Source organism: Rattus norvegicus, chromosome 5 (genome assembly GCF_021556685.1).
Source record: "Rattus norvegicus strain SHRSP/BbbUtx chromosome 5, alternate assembly SHRSP_T2T, whole genome shotgun sequence".
Lineage (NCBI taxonomy): Eukaryota > Metazoa > Chordata > Mammalia > Rodentia > Muridae > Rattus > Rattus norvegicus.
The window spans coordinates 93,921,935-93,946,698 of NC_141538.1; the positions used below are offsets into that span (position 1 = coordinate 93,921,935).

General features: G+C 35.4%; 1 protein-coding gene and 1 pseudogene across 8 annotated transcripts in view; both read left to right on the forward strand.

Annotated features, from left to right (window-relative positions):
- Kdm4c (lysine demethylase 4C) overlaps window positions 1-24,764 on the forward strand; it is a 192,671-nt gene that overhangs the window by 54,640 nt on the left and 113,267 nt on the right. For all 8 annotated transcript variants that reach the window (XM_087548042.1, XM_087548041.1, XM_087548044.1 and 5 more), the window contains 2 exon segments: window positions 10,675-10,868; window positions 20,392-20,441. In XM_087548042.1, coding sequence (XP_087404168.1) covers window positions 10,675-10,868; window positions 20,392-20,441 — 244 coding nt within the window.
- On the forward strand, window positions 12,968-14,346 carry LOC134487090 (protein kinase C iota type-like; annotated as a pseudogene).

Sequence of the window (24,764 nt, forward strand, 5' to 3'; positions counted from 1 at the left end):
TCCTAGAATAGTAGTTTAGTCCCTGGGAGCTCTCGGGGGTCTGGTTGGTTGATATTGTTGTTCTTATCGGGTTGCAAACCTCTTCAGCTCCTTCAGTCCTTTCTCTAACTCCTCCATTTGGGACCTCACTCTCAGTTCAAGGGTTAGGGGCAAGCATCCGCCTTTTTATTTGTCAGGCTCTGGCAGAGCCTCTCAGGAGACAGCTCTATCAGGCTCCTGTCAGCATGCACTTCTTGTCATCCTAATATTGTCTGTTTTTGGTGTCTGTATATGGGATGGATTCCCCCAGGTAGGGCAATCTCTGGATGGCCTTTACTTCAGTCTCTGCTCCACACTTTGTCTCTATATTTCCTTCTGTGAGTATGTTTGTTCCCCCATTCTAAGAAGGTCTGAAGTATGCACACTTTGGTCTTCCTTCTTCTTGAGCTTTATGTGGTTTGTAAATTGTATCTTGGATATTCTGTGCTTTTGGGCTAATATCTGCTTATCAGTGAGTGTATATCATGTGTATTCTTTTGTGATTGGGTTACTTCACTCAATATGATATTTTCTAGTTGAATCCATTTGTCTAAGCATTTCATGAAGTCATTGTTTTTAAGAGCTGTGTAGTACTCCATTGTATAAATGTACCACATTTTCTGTATCCATTCTTCTATTGAAGGACATCTCGATTCTTCCTAGCTTCTGGGCTATTGTAAATAAGGCTGCTGTGAGCATAGTGGAGCACGTGTCTTCGTTGTATGCTGGAACAGCTGGTATAGCTGGGTCCTCAGGTAGTACTTTGTCCAGTTTTCTGAGGAACCTCCAGTCTGCCTGATTTCCAGAATGGTTGTACCAGTTTGCAATCCCACCAACAATGGAGGAGTGTTCCTATTTCTCTAAATCCTCACCAGCATCTGCTGTCACCTAACTTTTTTTATTATTATTGTATATTTTTTATTTACATTTCAAATGTTATTCCCTTTCTCAGTTTCCTGTCCAGAAGCCCTGTATCCATTCCCCCCTCCCTCTTCTTTTATGAGGGTATTCCCCTTCCCTAGCCACCCCACCTCTTTCCCTGACATTCCCCTATAGTGGGGGGTGCTCCAACCTTGGCAGGACCAAGGGCTTCTCCTATTGTCACTTCAGTATTTGATCCTAGCCATTATGACTGGTATGAGGTGGAATCTCAGGGTTGTTTTGATTTGCATTTCCATGTGACTAAGGATGTTGAACATTTTTTTGGTACTTTTCGGCCATTTGCTACTCCTCAGTTGAGAATTCTGTTTTGTTCTTTAACTTATTTTGTAATAAGGTTATTAGATTCTCTGGAGTCTAACTTCTTGAATCCTTTGTGTTTATGGGATATTAGCCCTGAGTTGGATGTAAGATTGGTAAAGATCTTCTACCAATCTGTTGTTTGCTGTTTTGTCATATCGACAGTGTCCTTTGCCTTACAGAAGCTTTGCAATTTTATGAGGTCCCATTTGTTAGTTTTTGATCTTAGAGCATAAGCCATTGGTGTTCTGTTCAGGAAATTTTCCCCACTGCCCATGTGTTCAAGGTTCTTCCCCACTTTCTCTTCTATTAGTTTGAGTGTATTTGGATTTATGTGCAGGTCCAAGATCCACTTGGACTTGAGCTTTGTAGAAGGAGATAAGAATGAATCAATGTGCATTCTTCTACATGTTGACCTCCAGCTAAACCAGTACCATTTGTTAAAAATGGTATTTTTTCCCCCCACTAGATGGTTTTAGCTTCTTTGTTAAAGATCCAGTGGCTATAGTTGTGTGGGTTCATTTTTGGGTCTTCAATTCTGTTCCACTGATCTACCTGCCTGTCTCTGTACCAATACCATACAGTTTTTAATCACTATTGCTCTGTAATACTGCTTGAGGTCAGGGATGGTGATTCCCCCAGAAGCACTTTGTTGTTGAGAATAGTTTTCCCTTTGTAGTAGTAGGATTGCTTTGGTAGTCAGATCTGATGATTCTTTGCATTTCCTCAGTTTCTGTTGTTATGTCTCCCTTTTCATTTCATATTTTGTTAATTTGGATACTGTCTGTGCCCTCTGGTTAGTCTGGCTAAGGGCTTATCTATATTGTTCATTTTCTCAAAGAACCAGCTCCTGGTTCTTTTTTTTTCAGCCCTGAGTTTGATTATTTCCTGCCATCTACTCCTCTTGGATGTATTCTTCTCTTTTTGTTCTTGAGCTTTCAGGTGTGATGTCAAGTTGCTAGTATATGCTCTCTCCAGATTCATTTTGGACGCACTCAGACTTACGAGTTTTCCTCTTAGCATTGGTTTCTTTGTGTTCCATAAGTTTGAGTATGTTGTGCCTTCCTTTTCCATAAGTTATAAAAAGTCTTTAATTTGTTTCTTTATTTCATCCTTGACCAAGTTATCATTGAGTAGAGTATTGTTCAGCTTCCATGTGTATGTGGGGTTTCTGTTGTTTTTGTTGTTATTGAAGACCAGTCTTAGTCTTTGGTGTTTTGATAGGATGCATGGGATTATTTCAATCTTCTTGTGTCTGTTGAGGACTGTTTTAGGACGATTATATGGCCAATTTTGGAGAAGGTACTACGAGGTGCTGAGAAGATGGTCTATTCTTCTTCTTTTATTTTTTAGGATGAAATGTTCTATAGATATATATCAAATCCATTTGGTACATAAGTTATGTTTGTTTCACTGTGTCTTTGTCTAGTGTCTGTTTCCATGATCTGTCTATTGATGAGAGTGAGGTGTTGAAGTCTCCTACTGTTATTGTGTAAAGTGTAATATATGCTTTGAGTTTTAATAAAGTTTCTTTTATGAATGTAGCTGCCCTTACATTTGGAGCATAGATATTTGAGATTGAGAGTTCATCTCAGTGGATTTCTCCTTTGATGAGTGTGAAGTGTCCTTTTTTGATAACTTTTGGTTGAAAGTCAATTTTATTCAATATTAGAATGGGTGTAATTGGAGCTATTCCCTTGGAAAATTGTTTTCCAGCCTTTTACTCTGAGGAAGTGTCTGTCTTTGTCTCTGAGGTGTGTTTCCTGTATGTCGCAAACTGCTGGCTCCTCTTTACGTATCCAGTCTGTTAGTCTATGTCTTTTTATTGGGGAATTGAGTCCATTGATGTTGAGAGCTATTAAAAATAGTGATTTTTGTTTCCTATTATTTTTGTTGTTAGAGGTGGAATTATGTTTGTGTGCCTGTCTTCTTTTGGTTTCGTTGAAGGAGGGTTACTTTCTTGCTTTTTCTAGGGTGTAGTTGTCCTTCTTGTGTTGAACTTTTCCATCCATTATGCTTCGTAGGACTGGATATGTAGAAATATATGTGTAAATTTGTTTTTGTCATGGAATATCTTTCTCTATCTATGTTAATTGAGTTTTGCTGGGTATCGTAGCCAGGACTGGCATTTTTGTTTTCTTAAGGTCTGTATGACATTTTGCTTTTTCTAGGGTGTAGTTTCCCTCCTTGTGTTGATGTCTTCCAACTATTATCTTTGTAGGGCTGGATTTGTGGAAAGATATTGTGTAAGTTTGGTTTGTCATGGAATATCTTCATTTTTCATCTATGTTAATTGAGAGTTTTGCTGGATATATTAGCCCGGGCTGGCATTTGTGTTCTCTTAGGGTCTATATGAAAAGCTCAGGATCTTCTGGCTTTCATAGTGTCTGTTCAGAGACTATGTCTGTTGTAATTCTGATATGTCTGCCTTCATATGTTACTTGATCTTTTTTCCTTACTGCTTTTAATATTTTTCTTTGTTTTGTGCATTTGGTGTTTTGACTATTATGTGATGGGAGGAATTTCTTTTCTGGTCCAATCTATTTGGAGTTCTGTAGGCTTCTTTTATGTTTATGGGCATTTCTTTCTTTAGGTTAGGGAAGTTTTCTTCTATAATTTTGTTAATATATATTGGCTGTTTAAGTTGGGAGTCTTCAGTCTCTTGTATTCCTATTACCCTTATGTTCGATCCTTTCATTGTGTCTTGGATTTTTCTGGATGTTTTGGGTTAGAATCTTTCTGCGTTTTGCATTTTAGTTGACCATTGTGTCAATGTTTTCTATGGCATCATCTACCCATGAGATTCTCTCTTCTATCGCTTGTATTCTGTTGGTGATACTTGCGTCTATGATTCCTGATCTCTTTCCTAGGTTTTCTATCTTCAGGGTTGTCTCCCTTTGTGTTTTCTTTACTGTTTCTATTTCTGTTTTCAGATCCTGGATAGTTTTGTTCAATAAAAGTAATTTCTTGATGTGTAAGGAAGTGGAACCCTTTAAAAATATATATTATGCATTTGCATATCTTCTTTTGATATCTTTTTAGTTCTATAGCCCATGTTTTGATTAGACTGTTATCTGAGAATTCACTTTGTGTGTGTGGTATGCATGTGCCAGGGTTCCAGCTTGCTCCTATTAATCCTATGTCACAATATATGACTCCCAGATACTTTTTCATTCTCTTATAAAGACTCTTTACTCTATCAGCACTTGCTGTTACAGTATATATTCCTTCAATTCTTTTCATTTGTTGATTTTTCTTTTAACTTATTTCGTAAGCCACTAGAATCCTACTCAGGAAGTCCTCAGTTAGTCCTATATCTCAAAATATTTTTTTCTAGAACAATGCTTCTCAATGTTCTTAATGCTGTGAGTGTATCATACAGTTACTGATGTTGTGGTAACCTCCACCCAGAAATTATTTTTTCTTCCTTTGTCATAACTGTAATTCTGCTACTACTAGGAATCATAATATAAATATTCATTATGTCACTTTGTGAAAGGGTTTTTTGACTCATACAGGGGTTCAGACCCACAGACTGAGAATCACTGCTCTAGAAACTATAGAGGTTCAGGTCTTATGTTAAGAATTTTGTTCTATGTGGATTTCATTTTTTTGTTTATTTGTTTATTTTTGGATTGACAAAAGATGTAGTTTCAAATTTCTACATGTATATATCTAGTTTTCTTGACACCCTTTGTGAAAATATGCTTTCTTTCCTTTTTGTAATTTTTTTTATTATTTTGTCTCTGTCTCTTTCCCTCTCCTTTCTGTCTTTGACTGGGGTAAACACATATAAGCATGTGAATTCAGGTGGTTGAAGAGCCTACAAGTAGATCAGATCTCCCGGACCTGGAGTTGCAGACAGTTGTAACCATTCATTATGGGTCCTGGAAATCAAGCCTGAGCCCTCTGGGATAATAGCTATCACTCTTATCCACTCTTATTCATTGCTCCAGTCTACATGCTCTCTTTTCTCCTGAGTTTATTTTTTATGTCTTTGTCAAAAATTATATAGCTGTTACTTGTTTGCGTTTTTGTCTGGTTCACTCATTTTATTCCATTGATTAAGTAGCGTACTTTTATGATAGTATGATATTTCTGCTGTTTTTATTACTTTTGTTGTGTAATATAACTTCAGAATAGATATACTGCCAACTGTGGTGTTTTTCTGTTTGCTCAGGATGGCTTTTGTTCTCTGGGTTTTTTATACATCCATAGAAATTTTAACAATGATTTTCTCATTCTGTGAGGTATTGGAATTTTGGTGGGGATTGCATTGAATATATATGCACATTGTTTCTTCTTCTTCTTCTTCTCCTTCTTCTTCTTCTTCTTCTTCTTCTTCTTCTTCTTCTTCTTCTTATTATTATTATTATTATTATTATTATTATTATTATTTTTGTTCTATAATCATGGCTAATCCTTTCATCAGCTAGTGTCTTCCTCGGTTTCTTTCTACTTCCCCTTTTTGTTTTCTTCCTTGAGATCGTATTTATTTTATGTGAGTACACTGTTACTATGTTCACATACACCTAAAGAGGGCATTTGACCTCATTACTGGAGGTGGCTTGATGAAGTGATATTGGGATATTAAACACGGGTGTTAAAAAAAGAGGGAGAGAAGGGAAGAGCCTGGGAGGGATGCAGTTTAAGGCATCTGACTAGCCTGCTTTGTGGTCTCAGGATACTTGTCTTTTTACTATCTGCAGGGAGTCTTCAGTAATGTCTTCTGAGTGTGTCCATATTGGATTTAACTTTGGCAGTTCAGATTACTGATGTCCTGCTGTGTGGGTAGTGCTTTGTAGATGGAATTTCATTTATGGTCAAACGTCAGAATTTTTTTCTTGGCATCCCACTGCAAATGTTCTCTGTACCCCTATGCAGCCTTTGGCAGTATCCTGCAAGATGATTGCCATCTGTGTGAATGTTGCTCTTGTATACTTTGGTTTTGAACAGATTATCAACTACTGTTTTGCTAACTGTTGTTGAGATCTTGCTCAAGTATCCCCACCTCCCTCCTGTAGTTTTGCAGTATTCTGTTTATAAAGTCTCCTGTGTGGTCCCATAGCACTTGGTCTCAGAGTCCTGAGAATCTGATTCCTAGAACTTCTCAGGCTTCAAAGGTACTATTGTATCAAAAGTCCTTTTAAATGGTCTCTTGTTTCTCTTCTGTCAAATGCCAGTGCTGAGCCCGGAGTGAGCATTAATGGGAATTGAGTGATTATACTAATGGCTTATTTAATGTTAACTGTTTTAAAAATGATTAGTTTCTATTTTAGTTCCTCAAGAAGAGGTAAACTCCTAGTTTTTAATTACCCAAAAAGAAAGTAAAGTCCCATGATTTATATGCTATTTTAAATATCTACAAGGTCTATGTGTAGATGTATAAAAGCTAGCTAGATATACTGACACAACAAGGAAGCAGCGAGATCTCTGAGTTCTAGATTAGCCTTTTCTACATAGATATGGGATAGCCAGTGCGACATATAAAAATACTCGTCTCCAAAACAACAACCAGCAAACCCAAATCAGCCAATGAACCAAACAGCAAAACTCGATAGTGATTCTATCTTTGAGTTTTAAAATAACGTTTAATTATGTGTATATGTATGACATGTGCATGCCACAGGTTGTGTGTTGAGGACAACTTCCAGGAACTAGTTCTTTCTTTTTACCAATTGGTTCTCAGGGATATGTCTTGAGGCTTACTGACACCTTTACTCTTTTTTTTTTTCAATCTCCTTTTTTTTATTATTTTCTTTTATTCACTTTACATCCCTATCACCACCTTACCAACTATTGTTACTTAAAAAAATAGACTATAAGTTTGTGTTTCCATGAATGTTCTACTTGGATTTAGCTATTTCTAAATTTTGACGCACCATTCTTTTATTACAAAACAAAGCAAAATGAAACACCAAGAAAAACCAGAGAGAGCCAAAGTATTAGGAGATAAAGAGGAAGAATTTTCCTTTACTTTTTCTTTTTAAATGTAAATTATACATGGATCAGAGTTGACTTTCTGGCTTTTGCTTGGGTACATTGCTTCAAAAACAGCAGAGCCAGCCTAGGTTAGAAGTTTTTATTTTTATTTGGGTATCCTTAGTTTTTTTGGCATGAACTTTATGATCCTGAGCAAGTGATACTTTTCTTATAGTCCTTTCTGGTGAAATGGCATTTGAGGACACATGTTACTTTAATAGGATAAAATGAGATGACATACTTCAAAAATTAGGATATTGTAAGTTCTACCTTATTCATTCAACAAAATTAGTCACCACTTGTGATAATATTACAGAAAAGCAATGAAGAAATCCATGGGCTTTAATGATAGCCTGCAGTGCAATCTGATAACATAAAATTTATTTTGTAGTTGTCCTTGTAAGTAGAAGTCCTGCCTATATCTAGGTGTTTATAATTTTTCTTCTGTCTGTCAAAGTTTGACCAAACTATGACAAGTGCTTGATTAGAAGTCATTGCTTAGGAAAATGCATGCGTTATTTTTAGGCAATACTCCACTGTCTTGTCAATAAGATCTTGTGATGTGTAGTGCCTGCATAGAAAGGTTGACATGTAATAGAACTCAGTAGATAGTTTTATGATTTTAAAATTTATTTTATTTCATATATGTATATGAGTGTTTTGCTCACATATATATCCATGAATTACATGTGTGCCTGGTGCCCATGGAGGCCAGAAAGTGGTTTCAATTCCCCTGGAACTAGAGTTAACAGATTGTTGTGAATCACCACCTGAGTGTTAGGAGTTGAACTCGGGTCCTGTGGACTAGGAGCTACTGCTCATAAACCCTGAGCCATCTCTTCAACCTCACTTTTCTGATTTAAAAAAAAAAAAAAACCAAAAAAACTTTTAAAAGCATAATTTCTTTGTGGGCAATATGCTTTAATATTTATATACAGTGATGAATATTCCAAACTGCCCATGCAGTCAGCAATCAGGACATAGCAGTATTGCTCACTGATGTGCTTTTCGTAGGCCTTCTTTCTATCTGAATCCTATCACTTTCAGTTAGCCCAAATTGTGTGCCGATTTCTTACCTTGGACACCACCCCACCTCCCTCTCGTTCTCGTGTTCTCTCTCTCTCTCTCTCTCTCTCTCTCTCTCTCTCTCTCTTTCTCTCTCTCTCATTCACATACACACACTTATTTTTGGTATTCTGTACTTTATGGCTAGTATCCACGTATAAGTGACTACATAGTATGCATGCAGTTTTGGGTCTGGGTTACCTCACTCAGGATATTTTCTAGTTCCATGTGTCCTTGTGGTACAAAGGAACAACTTTTGGTACATGCCCAGGGGCATATAGATGATCTGGCAGGTGGTGCTCAGGTTATCAGGTTATAAGTTTAGGGAGATTGGCATGCAGATCATGAAGGAGAATCTAATTTTCTTACATGAGTTTTAGCCTAGTCTGGAAGCTATGGGTCCCGGTGGAGAGAAGTTCAGTGGCTTGGCAAAGTAGAACTGACGGTGGGCTAGAAGGGAAGAATGAATGGGGCAATCTTGGGTATGCACAGTTGCACCTTTAGGAGATGGAGATGGATTGGGAAGTAATGTTGTGTGTAGAGTGCAGCAGGACTAAGGATCCTTAGGTAATTTGTTGTGTAATAATTTCAATGAAATAGTTTGTTTCTTATTCATATGGTCACTCAGTTTAAAATGGTTCCCATAATTATGTTCATTTATTTAGTTACTTCTGTAAAGATTTTCAAATAGGTCTCTTACTAATGTATATGAACTGAAGTTAAGTTGGACTTGAGTTAGAAATGGCGGACTATAAATACAAGAGAAAATCTACATAATTTTATCGAACTTTTATGAGCCCTCTTAAGATTAAACTTGCCTTTTAAAAGAAGACTTTGACCAGTTTTCAAATAAAGTTCCCGGTATAGGGCTTTAGTTGTAGATAGAACAGCTGTTTAGGGAACTAAAATGTTTAAATTTTCTCCTCCTCCTCCTCCTCCTCCTCCTCCTCCTTCTCCTCCTCCTCCTCCTCCTCCTCCTCCTCCTTCTCCTCCTCCTCTTCCTCCTCTCCTCTTTTTTACACAGTAGTGTTAGGAAATGGGAATAGCTTATTAATTAAAGAATTATTTAAGGAGTAAAATGAAAACACAGCAAGCCTAGAGGTTTTAGTGTAAAAGAGAAATGATGAGTGGTCATTTTTAAGGCCATTCTAATACTATACTTGTTAGGGAGGTCCTCTTAGTTCACACAGGAGATTTTGCATTCCTTTGTTATAGCACTATGCGGAGATTGAAATGGATTTTATAGTTGACCTGTGAATTTACATATATGTGCCCAATTTTGGATATTAGACTTTGACTATGATTAAAGTATTGGAGGTTGACAATATAGTTTGCTAAACATTCTACATAGCTGTGAATTAGAGTAAATTAGTTACTGATTGGTAAATTCTCTTAAAATCAGAATATTTTCCTACTTGTAATGTTTTTAGTATTATGTTGTTCTTTGCGACAACAGATCATGTAACTAAGGTTCTTAACCTTGCTATGTAACTTAGGTGAACTCATCCTCCTGACCGCACGTTCTAAAGTTTTGAAATTGTACACATTTATTACCACTGCCAGCCACATTTAATGAACACAAAGAAACCAGCAACAACAACAACAAACACAACAACAACAACAACAAACACAACAACAACAACAAATTCTCTTTAGTTTTATGGCAGTCATTTCAACTGTTTCTTTTCTTTATAACTATCTCTATGGGCTAAACAAAACTAAAGTATTCCAGTAGTTTTACCAGAATTTACATGTGGTTAAAAGCTGAATATATATAAAATTTTTTGTCAGTATATGCTGTTATCACTTTACTACTCTGAGTACATACAGGGTCTATGAATTGGAAAGATGTGATTTTTTTTTTCCCAATAGCATGAAATTTGTAGGACACAGTGGATCACATGCTACAGTAAAATGGACATGACTGAGGGAGAACTATCAGAAGGTATTTTTTTTGCTATTGATTTCCTAAGATTATGTTTCAGGTTGAACAAGGCCTCAAAACTAATGCACAAACATGAAACAAACAGTAAAACTTCAGCCCCTGATTATAAATACATGCCAGTTATCAGTATCATATTTCAGGGTATCTGTTAACCTGGGATTATTATTATTCCTTCAATTTCACTGAGAGTCATGCTGGTATTAGATGTAATTTTACCTTGATAATTATTTATAAAAATATGTTGATAGTAATTTTAGAATAATTTTAATAATTAATGTAGCTTTTGAATATGTGTTATATTTTCCATTTTTAAATAATGAAATACACAGTGTAGTAGTACCTGATAAATAGCTATTTGATAATCAATGCTATTTTTTATTTATTAATATTTGATTTTGCTCTTTTTATTCCTATCTTACCTCTAGGGTGTGGATGAATGGAATATAGCTCGCCTAAATACAGTCTTGGATGTGGTTGAAGAAGAGTGCGGCATTTCTATTGAGGGTGTAAATACCCCTTATCTCTATTTTGGAATGTGGAAAACGACGTTCGCATGGCACACTGAGGATATGGATCTCTACAGTATTAATTATCTCCACTTTGGGGAGCCCAAGTCTTGGCAAGTCACTTGTTTAATATTCACATCCATTAGAGTTGTAAATTATTTCTTGTTGTTCACTATTGATGAGAATTTACTTCTTTGATAGAATGAGTGTAAGAAAGTTTTGGGTTGTAATCATATAATCATTCTTTTTTTTTTTTTCTTCCCCGAGAAGCAACTTTAAGTCCAGTTGTTTCCTGTGGCCATTTTGTAGGCTGCAGAGTAACAAATAATCTTGGTCTCAGTATTTAGTGAAGCATCTTTACTTCTTTGAACATTTCTTAGATGTTATGTGTGAGATAAGCATGAAAAACTTGACTTCTTGTATGGAGAGACTTAAATAACCTCGATAGTCTATTGCATCTCTTAGTGACAAGCCTCAGTTGCTGTGTGTGGATTAGAAGGACAGGAACAGTGAGTCAGGGGATCTATTAACACCCTATGGGAGATAGAGTTGGTGAGACTGGCAGTACACATAAGTTGCTGTATGGTGTATTTATTTATGAACATGGGGTTTTACTTCTCAACACAGAGTAGCCATGAAATCACAGTAATCCTCCTGTTTTAGTTGCCTGTTTGCTGGTATTACAAGTATGAGCTGCCAAATTGGTTTGACATGTGGTTTGGCTCTAGTGTCCTAGTCGGCCTGAGCTCATTGTATAAATTACATAGGTCATAGTCTTGTAGTGATCCTTTCTACCTCTGCCCTCCACATGTTGACAATCAAAACATATTCTCTTTTTTTCAGTAATGACTTTTAAAATGTGTTAGTGTAAAGTGACGTTTATGTGACATTCATTACCCTTTTGTATTTACTAGCTTATTTGTAACAGTCGTGTCCTTGTGATTTGTTTTAAGCTGTATTGAATTTCAGACATATTTGATTTTTTATAATTTATGTATTTTCAGGCTGACATACAGACAGGATCATGTGTTTCATATTTTGGTCAACATAGGAGGTTCCATGGTTTGGATGCTCTTCAGGGGTACTTTCCCACATGGAGACACTCTTATCTCACCTATGAGGAGAATAGCTTCTTCCAGATTCCATGTTGACAGAACATTTTGGAATGCTTTGCATATACCATTCCCTGTGTTGCCCGTGCTTCTGCATTTATAATTTGTGTTATTTTAGTAAGAACAAAAATGAACATCTGTTGGCCATTAGAATTTTTTTTTTACTTGTTAAAAGTTTATTGTAAAGAACTTACAAATAAAAAAATTATCACACAGGGAAATTTATCTGGACCCAAAATCTATGCATCTCAGTCAACTTCTATACAGAGAACAACCACTCTAAGAAATTTTATTTTGGGGTTTATACTTTATTATCAAATATATATTAATATACCTTCCTACCACGAAAAAGTCTATAATTGAATCGAAATTAGAAGCTTACCTAGGTCAGCATTTACTTTTCTGACTCCTGTCCTTTATCTGTGTCCCTCCTCACACCCTAATATTTTGCCTCTCTTGTTCTTCTTTATGCTATTCTATATTCACATGTTCACGCACACACGTAAGACTAGGATCTGCTTAGAATAAGAACACATACTTGTTTTCTTTCTGAGACTGTGTGACCTCACTTAATATTATGCATTCTAAGTTCTTCCATATTTCTACAAACTTTGTGATTTTATGTTTCTTCAAAAGTGAATAGTCTTCTGTTTTATTAATGTTCCAGATTTTTATTATCCATTCATTCATCTGTCGATGGACTATAAGGTTGGTTCCATTTTTTTTTAGAGTGTATAAAACACCAACAAATATGGGGTACACATAATCTCTAGGTCAAGTTATAGTATTCTCTGGGTATATGCCCAGGAATGAAATTTCTATGAAATAGTTTTCCATAGTAATTTTGCATCTGGTAGAATAGGAGTTTCAAGGCAAAGAAAACTTCCTTTACTAGTGTTACATGTGAGAGTGTTTGCTAGAGATGACATAATTTATATGATGACTTGAATCTTTTCTAGACTGGGTTAAAAACAACAATGAGTAAGAAACTTTGAGATTTCATTTGTAAAGAGCAAGAATATATCTGAAATATGATGCCTACAACCATAAAAATTTTCTTAAATAGCTTTACAAAAAATGTAAGGGGCTACTGCTGTAACATGGCTATGGGTACATGTGCGTATGGCCTCAGTTCTGTCTCCCAAACTTATATAGTATAGAAGAGAACCAACTCCAGAAAATTTATTCCAGTCTTCTCTGTCTCTGTCTGTTTTTCTCTTACACACATAAACACTCACACTAACACTTTCTCGCTCTCTCATACAGATCAATAGTATACTATATATTTTTTTACATAGGATGCAGCATACTCAAACATAGTATATTATGAATAGTATCTTAGAGATTGAGTACCTTCTTGGTAACTAATGCTGTATGGAATTAGCAGCTCAACCAGTAAATCAGTCACAACTCTTGTTTAACTTTTTTTTGCTTTCCTATTTTGTTTAGGTTTAGATTCATTAATACATTCTAATTGCAGGTTTTAAGGCTAATTTGAAATGATAAAATCTATATTCTCTTTGTGTTTGGTGAGAAGAAAATATACCAGAAATTAATCACTGATTATAGAGATTTACCCACTAAATAGGAAAAATAGACATTTAGAAATCATTTTAAATTTACCTGTTAATTAAGTTGATTGTGTAAGTTTGCAATGAATATTTCAAAGAGAGTATTATTGCTAAAAGTGAAACACTTCTTGAAGAACATGACAGGTTTTACTCTGCTAGCACTAAATTATCTTCCATGAGCAAGGGATAATTTATAGAGATTTGCAGTTGGACTATATACTGCTGGATTCAGAAGGACACATTAAACTCACTAATTACTGAATGTGTAGCAAAGGATTATGGCCTTGAGATACAACCTGCACTTTCTGAGATACTCCCAATTACATTGCTCCTGAAATCTTAAAGAGGAGAAGATTATGGCTTCAGCGTTGATTGGTGGGTTCTTGGAGTCATTAAGTTTGAAATGATGGCTGGAAAGTTCATTCGATATCGTTGAGAGCTCTGACAATCCTGACCAAAACACAGAGGATTAGCCATTCCAAGTCATTTTGGAAAAGCAGATTTGCACACTATGGTGTAAAAGCAGCAAGTGTGCTGAAGAGTTTTCTCAACAAGGACCCAAAGGAACGGTTGGATTGTCACCCTCAAACTGGGTTTGCTGACGTCTAAGGACACTCATTCTTCTGAAATGTGGATTGGGCAAAAGCAGGTGGTGATACTGCCTTCTAAACCAAATGTTTCTGGAGAATTTGGTTTGGATAACTTTGATTCTCAGTTTACTAATGAACCAGTCCAGCTCACTCCAGACGATGATGAGATTGAGAGCAAGATAGATCAGTCTGAATTTGAAGGTTTCGAGTATATCAACCCTCTCGATGTCTGCAGACGAGTGTGACTGATTCTGCTTACTGCCATTTAGTGCATGGATCAGCTCGTTAGCCTGGTCACAGTTACCTGTTGTCCCTACAGAAATCTCTTTCGCTATCCTGTTAGAGACTATAGGAATCATACAGCTAAGTAGAATTAAGAAACAGAAACTAGCTTCCTGACAATCATGTCTCTCTCCAGTTATACTTGCTCTCCAGAGTCTCCTAATGAGAAAGAATAGTGACAGCATAGCTTGTCAAAGAAAGCCTCTGCTGCATTGTGACGTGCAGTGGGATGACATCTTCAGTCTCTCAGGTCTGCTATTTCTGCAAAGATGTTATGTTCATTGTCATTATTGCAGCTCAGCTGGTGTGAAAGGTTATTTCATTCTTTGTGTTTCATCTTGAAGTGATGACCCAATGCCTGGAATTTCTCATTGAAAACATGCAGGCAATAGAAAACAGTACTGTGTTAGCACATGGTGTTGTGTTATAAATGCTGAATAAATGTTAGCTGTGGTGTACTGCAATCATAGTTATTAGTTGATTCTTGTGCCTTTCAGCTTTTTCTGAACTATAGAGCATACATCAAACATACAAGTTTGTGGCTGTAAAAGTGGAGAACATCATGTTAGGATGAACTACTACAAATTGACCATAAAGTCTTTGGCCATGACTATGAGTAAAATATCACCTAGCAGAACTATAAATAAGGGAGTCAGGGGAAGGAAGAGAGGTCACCTCTCCCTGTTTTAGGTCTGTTATTAACCCGGAAGGGGTTCTCTGTGGCCTTGAGTGTCATGTATGTGTAGAAGCTGTGCCTGATAGAAATACCAGCAGTGCTTATGAGTATGCGAGAGCAGCGGTGACTGCCTATGGTAACAGTGAAAGAATTCTGGAGAATGAAAACATGTTTCTAAGTACATTATTGAAAGTTCTAGGACAATTAAAGACACCAAGGAGATACTGAAGGACTAATATGAAGTAGAGAAGCTACTCTTTGAACAGTAAACAAGCAAGTTATCCGAAGGTAACTTTGAAGAAATCATAAAAAGGACACTTTACAGAAGATTTGAGCTACCAGTGGATGGAATTATGTAGTATGTTTTGAAAAATTTAGCTTTCTCTCCCAAGTGCTTGCAATGTCAGTCTAATACCATTCAGTTAAAACTGTAAAAAAATTTTTGTTTTATTTTCCACCTTATTGGGTCAGTACTATTTTAAGTCCCTTTTTATATTTTTTCCCCTCCCATTTTTTATGTTGACAGCCCTGAAAATATCTTTGTAGACCAGGCTGGCATTGATCTCATACAGATCTGCCTGCCTCTGCCTCCCAGGTGTTGGGATGAAAGATGTGCACCAGTACTCTCAGAGAATCTTGTTTTTATAAACAGTTTTTGAGAATTTTGACTATATTCACTCTTCTGTAGATCTTCCTTCCATTCACACACCAATTTGGTGTCCCCCACTCTACTCCCTCCAGGTCAATTTGTGCTTCTGAACTCTTTTAGGATGGGTGATCATTGACTTAAGGTTAGTGGAGTTATCAGTAGATACACTGTCACCACTCTGCGAGTTTGTATGTGCAGCATTCCTACAGTGTCCAGACAGCACTGGTTCCTTCTCACTCTCACAGTCTCTTTCCACTTCCTCTTTTACATTGTATGTACAGAATCATGTCATCTGCATATAAGGATACCTTGATTTCTTTCTTTTTCATTTGTATCTTCTCTTATCTCCTTCACTTACCTTAGTGAGTTAGCTAGAACTCAAAGTGCCATGGTGGGGGTGCATGCAAATGGTATTAAGTTCATGGTATTGACTGAAAATGAAAACATAACATTCCAAACTCTATGGAAGAAATACAAATGAAAATAGTCATGAGAGGAAGTTTTGTAAAACTATGTCCCTGTATTAATGTCAGTCATCAAATTAATAACTTAACATGTACCAAAGGGCCAGTGAAGAACAATATCATCTCCCAAAAGTAGATGGGAAGTGCTAATCAAAATCAAGGAATGAAATAGAAGCAGTAGCAAAATATAAAAATTCAATGTAATCTTGAGTTGGTTCTTTGAAAAGATGAAGATTGACAATCTTTTATTCAAATTAACTGGAAGAAAAACATAATCTAGTTAAATAGAATTATAAATGAAAGAGGAAATATAGCAGACACCAAGGACACTCAGACAATCCTAAGGAAGAAAAAAATGGATAAATTTCTTGGTAAATGACCTAGCAAAGTTTAATTGAAGTGAAACCAATGATATAATAGATTCATAATTTTTGATAAAGGAGTGTGAGCCTGACCTCTAACATCTAACAGCTAACCCATCTCATATTTGTGGGGCTCCTAACAGTGGGGAAAGGTTGGTTGTCTTTGACTCTTTTGCCTGCTCTAGGGAACATTTTCCTTCTACTAGATTACTTTTTCCAGCTTGATATGAGGGTTTGTGGCTAGTCTTGTTGTAGCTTGTTATGTATGTAGTCTTTGGTTGTTATCACTGGGAAACCTGCTCTTTTCCAAATGGAAATGGAGGAGCAGTGGATCAGGGGAAGAGGTGGTGATGGGGTTGGACACTGAGAGAATAGGAGGAAGTGGAGGGAGAGCTGCTGCCTTAAGGATGTTTTGTATGAGAGAAGAATAAAAAAGAATTTAAAAAAGGTAGAATGTTCTATAATGTGAGGTAATGACAAGTATTAGGAATTCGAGGTCAGTTAATAATTGGAAAAGAAAAAAATAAATCTCCCAATTGTAAAAGCCAGATGAACTCGAGCATAGGATTCTACCTAATCTTTAAAGAACACTAATATTTCTGAAACTATTATGATAAAATAGAAAAAAATAACATTTCCAGTTTCTTCCAAAGCCATTATTATCTTATCAAAACATGACAAATATCCAATAAAAATTAAATAAATATCATTGATGAGCAGAGATGCAAAACTAAAGTCAATAAAATACTTACAAACTAAATTCATGAACACATAAAAATATTGTCCACTATGATAAAGTTGACTTCATCCCAAAGATTCAGGGCTGGTTCAACATATATAAATTGGTAATTGTAATTCACCACATAAATAGATTAAATGATAGGCAACTACATGATCATCTTGCTAAATGCTCAAAGGTCCTCAGAATACATCATCTCTGATAAAAGTTCTGCAGGAAACAAGCCAACAGGGGACAACTCAATATAAAGACAGTTTACGGCAAACCCACAGCAAATATCATTGTAAATGGAGAAAATCCTTTGGAACAAATCATTCAAAGATATTCTTAGAAGGGATTCTGTTTTTCTTGACCTGAAAATAGGAAAAGATAAATAGAATTTAAAACTAGTAAAGATACTAGATTAAATGAAAATGTGCTATTCAATATCTAATCAGTGCTACCTTTAAAGGAATTGTACCTGTGATATCAAATCAGTGTCTCATTAGGGAGACACATTTGTTCATGTAAGCACATCTCTTGTTAGAAGTCTTTATAGCAGGATAGTGAAAATGTCTTACAAAATTCACTTTTACCTTGTACTATATTGACTGTTACCATAGAATTGCTGTCAATGTGAAGATTTAGCTTTACTTGGAAGATACTTCTTTTTTTTTTTGGCAGAGGTGGTAAGGAATTTTTTATTCTTTCATGATTTCAGAGATTATTGAACTGTAGCAATGTTTGATTGATCGTAGGAATTTTATTTGAATTCAGATGCAATTATAATATGAATTAGGTTTTTTAAGAGAGTTTGGAAATAGACCAAGACATTATTCTAAGTATAAAAAGAAAAACAGACTCAGTTAAATAGATAACCTCTCCGTAATAAATAGTACACTCAGCCATTTAGAAGTTTGGGCTAATAAGGCCATCCAGGTAAGGTAGCAAAAGAATATCTAATGAGAATGGTTTATATACTAGAAGTATTTTGAGGATCAGATGTGAGATAGAACAATGTCAATTTTCTCTTTTCTTCTTCTTTTCAACAAATGAGTGCACTTGTTTTTTTCTGTGAACTAATGATTACATTTGAAATTGAGAGAATTTTTTTAAACATTTATTTATTAATTATGTATATATCATATAGCTTTCTGCCTGCATGAAATTGAGAGAATTTAACCTTGCCAGTTGCTTAGGGTAATACAATATATAAATACTTCTCATTCAGTTCATTCTGGGCAGTAATCCAGTGTGTGTGAGTATATGTGCGTGCCCACATACATTTCTGATGTTATAAAGAGACAATGATCTTGAATGGGCCACACCCAAAGTTTTGTCTTTTCTGAGTGTATTCCTGGTATAAATCAAGAGGAAAACTTGGGAAGAGCTGATCCTAAACTTTGGTTATTTTCATTTTCTTATGCTAAAATTTTATCTCTCTCTAATTCTGTTAGTAAAATTTAAATAGTAGTATTTTAAGGGACAGAACATATAGTTTAACTTTCATTCAAGAAAGTTGCTTAGTTATATCAAAACCAAATATGTTTTGAGTATAAATGCTACTAAATACAACCGAATGTGCTCTTAGGTATGCTTAGAAAATTCTATCAGTAAAAAGAAATTTGTATTTATTATATATTGTACTAGTTTTGTGTTTAGAAGCAGTATATTATCTCACTTAACTCACTCAATGATTATTAGATATGTTTATTTTATATGTACTGGTTGGTTTTGTGTATCAACTTGTCATAAACTAGAGTCATTAAAAAGGAAGGGGCCTCAGTTGAGGAAAGGCCTCCACGAGATTTCAACTGTAAGACTTTTTCTCAATTAGTAATCAGTGGTGGAGGTCCAGTTCCTGGTAGGTGGTACCATCCCTGGGATGATATCCTGAGTTTTATAAGAAAGAAATCTGAGAAAGCCAGGAGAAGTAAGCCAGTAAGCAATATGCCTCCATGGCCTCTGCATAAGCTCCTGTCTCCAGGTTCCTGGAATGATTAAATTCTATTCAAACTTCCTTTGGTGATGAACAGCACTGGGAAAATGTAATCTGAATAAATCCTTTCCTCCCCAACTTGCTTTTTCAGTCATGGTGTTTTGTCACAGCAATAAAAAACCCCAGCGGAGACAATATCTAATGTTTTTCATTGAAATGCCTTTAAAATTTAGTTTTGTACAGCATATCATGAAATTTTCAGTTCAAACTTCAGCAAATAATTTAGTTCATGTTTGAAAGCACTGGGACAGTGGTTCTCATCTTGTCTGCTGTGACCCACGTAGCAAACCTCCATCTCCAAAAATTCTTACATTACAATTCATAACAGTAACAAAATTACAGTTGTGTAGTAGCACTGAACCTAATTTTATTGTGGGGTGGCTGGTCACCACAGCATGAGGAGCTTTTAACGTCCCAGCCTTAGAAGGTTGGGGATCACTGGGCTTGGGACTTTAGACGAGTATTTCTGTTCTTCAGGGCAGAAACAATTATAATCAAGATTCTAAAAGTAATATAGCCATTAAATACATACATAATATATATACATAATACATACATATGTATATACACACATACATACATAATGTACATATGTACGTATGTACATAATACAGACATGCAAGCTACATTTAAAAGAAAACAACCAGGTCCGTGAGATGGCTGATTGGGTAGAGATGCTTGCCACTAAGTCTAAAAAACTGGGTTTGATCCCTTGTAACTAACTTAGTAGAAGGATTGGACCAACCTTTTAAAGTTTCTTCTGACCTTCATACACACACATACATGTACATGTGTATACAGACATATGGATACACAATAAATATAATATAGAATTACAAAGAGATAGCAAGTGTTTTCTATGTAATAATACTAAAACTCACCAGCTTCTAAACAAATGAGAATACCTGTACCCAGACATATCTACCCTACATAGGAATTTTGTGATTAGTGGATAGTCTTCAAACAGAGTCTCGAAGATCTGTTCTGTAAGCTTTAAATTACAGGTGATTTGTGACATTTAAGTAGGAAGTCTATATTTTTTTTTTCATTTCTGTGTCTAACGGACAGGCTTTTACTATTTGTTTTCTACTTAGTTCCTTTAAGTGTAGTTTAGAGTTAAGTTTTTGTAAATGAAGATATTTAGAATAAGTACCCTTCAGAAACTAGTTAAAATATTATAAACATACATTTTTATTTATTCTTAACCTTTTAGGTATGCTATACCTCCAGAGCATGGAAAGCGACTTGAAAGACTAGCCCAAGGTAAAACTTGCTTCCAATTCATTACCTTGTAGGCCTTGTGGTTTGAAGTAGTTCAGCAGTTCATTAACTCTATGTATATCTTCTTTAAACTGCTAGCTTCTAAATGTCACCCTAATTAAACAATACTATTCATTTTCACATTAATAGGTAATGTTTCTTGTTGTATAGTCTTTATAATGACTTTAGCTGACTGCTTAATATTTCACTGGGCAGTTGGTATGTCAATATATTGTGCCTATTCTTAACTTTCTTTTCTTTCTTAAACACTGTTGAACTTTATCTTGTTTGCTAGCTACCCTTCCTCCAAGGATGTCAACTGGACACGAACTATTTGTAATAACAATTAGAGTTGAGTTTTGAGTGATAACTGGTAACAAGCATTTTCCTTTATCAGGATTCACTGTTGAATGAGTAAAGCACTTTGCTAAGGCATTGATATATATTATGTCATGGTTGCCTTTTATAAAATGATGAAGGAAGTTTTCCTTCTATGTACCATACATTGACTTAAAAATGAAATGAGGGCTGGAGAGATGGCTTAATGGTTAAGTACACTGATTGTTTTTCCAGATGTCCTAAGTTCAGTTCCCTGCACCTGCATGTTATCTCATAACTTCTATAACTTTAGTCTCATGGAGTCTGATACCTTCTTCTATTATGCAGATGAACCTGAAGCCAATCAAACAAACAAACAATATCAAAAAACAAAAACCATATGTATACAGTACATAAACAAATAAATCTTTAGGGCTGGAGAAATGGCTCAGTGGTAAGAGTACTGACTTCTCTTTCAGAGGTCCTGAGTTTAGTTCTCAGCAACCACATGGTAGCTTATAACAATCTTTAATAGGATCTGTTGCCCTCTTCTGGTATGTCCGAAAGCAGCGACAGTGTACTCATATCTATATAAAATTAAATAAAAAAAATGAAATGAGGACATTGAAAAGCCTCATTTATTTGACAGTTTGGTCAGAAATTATTAATGGTATCTATAATTTATCCCCTTTCCCAAATTATAGGAAACTATTAGAAGTAGTAGTTATGGGCTGGAGAGATGACTCAGTCGTTAAGAGCACTGACTACTCTTCCAGAGGTCCTGAGTTGAAATCTCAGCAACCACATTGTGGCTCACAACCATCTGTATTAAGATTTGATGTCCTCTTCTCGTGTCTGAAGATAGCTACAGTGTAATCATATATAATAAATAAATAAATCTTAAAAAAAAAGTAGTTACAGGATCACCTTTGTAAGACGTGGTGTTACACGTTTGGCAGGACACTGTTCATTTTTGAACTATGTATTATACTCCCATAATAATAGTAGTTTAATTGTGAATGTGAATTTAAGGATTATTTTCAGGAATACTAAAGTTATTGAATACTGCTTTGGGTAACAGATTAGAGCAGAGAGATGATGATTATCATGTATTTAGAATGTATAAGTAATGAATTTTGTATTAAAACTAAATGTTGAGCTATTCTTTTTTGTAGTAAGTATTCAATATTTAAATTAACCTCATCACTAAAGAACTTTAAGAGGAACTAATGTCAGCTTTGTGGTACAGGGTCAAACACTGAGGTTTATCATGTGAACTATGATAGATGATGTATAGGGAGTTAAAGGAGCAAGTTTTTAATCACTGAACAGAGAACTGAAACTATTTATAGTAGTATTTTGAGAAAGGAAACAAATGGTAAAGTCCTATAAGGTAGTGAAAGATTTGTATCTGTTGTGTTGGTACCAGCCAGATAATTACAATGATAAAATAATGCAGTACATATGATAGAACATTATAGACTGTCTACATCAAAGTTGCATGTGAAACATAAAATGGAAAGCATTATCTTGCCTGTTCACCGGAATCATTCTCGTCACCTTTTATGCACGAGTGCATTTATCTTTGATTTCTAATGAGATCTTGATTGATTGTGGCACCTATGAATATTTTATCAGAAAGCTGTAAGGCCTGTATTTGGCACCTATGAATATTTTATCTGAAAGCTGTAAGGCCTGTATTTAACAAAGCCAGTAATTTGAATTTGCCTTTGTGTTGCTTTTTTCATTTTTTAAAATTTGTGTGTGTGTGTGTGTGTGTGTGTGTGTTTGTGTGTGTTTGTGTGTCTGTGTGTATGTGTATGATTATAGGTGTAGAACACTACTTTCCTTCAGGAGTTTTCCAATTTGAGTAAATTATAATGTTTTCCCATTGCTCATGTCCCAATTACAAATCCACCTCAGAAGCACATTAACGGACACTTTTTCTTCAGTGAGTTTAATTAAAATTTAATGCATATAGTGCTGCAGAAAGTTACAGATTTGGAAAGCTTGACAGATCTATTTGAATATTATTATTAGAATCATTGGATGTGTATTGAAATTGGAGACCAGCTAGAGTTGGGTGCTTTCTTTTCTTCCTAGGTAGGACTTAGGGCATTTTACTGTGCATACTTAATCATTATACTGGTATAGCATTTACTTCCTATGCACTAAAGCTTTATTTAGTGTTTATATTTTATGATTATTAATCATCCTTAGATTATAGTGGAAATGACCCCACATGGCAAAGTTGCATTTTTATTTGTATTGATCTTGTAAAGAATGATAATATTTACTTCCCAATGTCTCTATAGAGAACTGATTTTGTGAACTCTCCCTCTCTCTGTCCCATTTCTATTTTTAAACATACATAGATGCTTACCCAGAATGTACTTAATAAAAAAAGATTTATTTTTAAAAAATTAAATCATGTGCTTGTCTGTCTGTGTGCTATATGTGTAAGTCAGTGAAGATACCTCTGGAAATTGGAAAAGGCCATCAGCTTGCCTGTAGCTTACGTTACAGTTGTGGGCCTCCTCAGATTGTGCTAAGAACTGGACTCGGGTCCTGAAAGAACACTACAGGCTTTGAACTGCTGAGCCAACTGTTTAGCTTACAAGTTTTTTCTACTAAGTTATACTTTGAATTCCTTTGTCTATACTAGCTATTTACCATCTCTATCATCTATCTATCTACCTATTTATCTCTCTATCTCTATCTATCTGTCTGTCTATCTATCTATCTATCTATCTATCTATCTATCTATCTATCTATCTACCTATCTATCTATCTATCCTGTATCCTTACTTCCCACTGTAGCATAAACAAACATTTAAATTCTCTAAAAATTTTTGTGAATTTATTCTATAATATTATGATGGTTCAGGATTAATCATTTATGTCTCCCTTGTTGCCCACAGGCCCTGTGTGGCTGAGGATATCTGAATTCAATTTAACACAAAATTATAACATACTTTTTTTTTTATAACTGAGTATTAATGAATTTTCCATCAAAGTAACCTATTCTGAGTTGTGTGTAGAGCATCAGGGCAAGCTAGTTAAGTGATGTGCTGGCACGTCCTCCCTTCATTTTAGATATGAGATTACATAGTACCTTTACTTCCCCCCGTAGTGTATGTGCATAATTTCTGGAGTCTTCTTGTTTCCTTGGGACCTGTCCTCTTTTACTTTCCTCTGCCTTCTCTTTGTACTTCTCACTGTGACTTGTTTTCCACACTCTGGTAAGATGGCTCCTTGTTTGAAGGAGAAAGTGCTGGATAAATCATCAAACACGCTGGTTTTCATTCTCCTCTCCCCGTCTCACCAAGGTGGTGGCAGCATGCCTCAGCTAGATTGAAAGCGGTGATGGATAAAATCATCCCTGAACTAAAGTATAATACACTGCTGAGTGAACATTTAATACATTGTTGAATAAAGAATTTCCTTAATGTTTAGCTTCCTCTCTTCAAAGCTCCCCAAAATAGGCTTGTAAGACAAGTTTCTCATCATTTGTGTTACGTTGACTCAGATACAACTTCTTTTTTTAAAAAATAAGATTTTATTTATGTGTATGTATGCTTGAATATATGTGTGTTTGTGCACCATGTGTCTTCCTTGTGCCGTGGAGGTCAGATGATGGCATCAGATCTTCTGGGACTTGAGTCACAGGTGGTTGTGAACCATCATGTTGGAGCTGGGAAACAAACCTGGGTCCTCTGCAAGAGCAGCAAGTGCTCTAAACAGTTTATCCCTCTCTGTAGCCTCTAAAATATTATTTCTAATTGACATATAGTAATTTTGAATGTTTTTATAGTACAGTATGACAATTTCAAATACTTATACCATGCTCAGAAGGGAGCTCTGTCATTTAAAAGATACATCATTACCTCATGTTAGACATATTAAAATCCTGTCTGTGATTTAAAATAATTTAAATAATTGTTGCCAAATATAGTTATTGTAAGATATTGCAAGGTAGTAGTTGTTCCTGTGAAATTAACTGGAAGG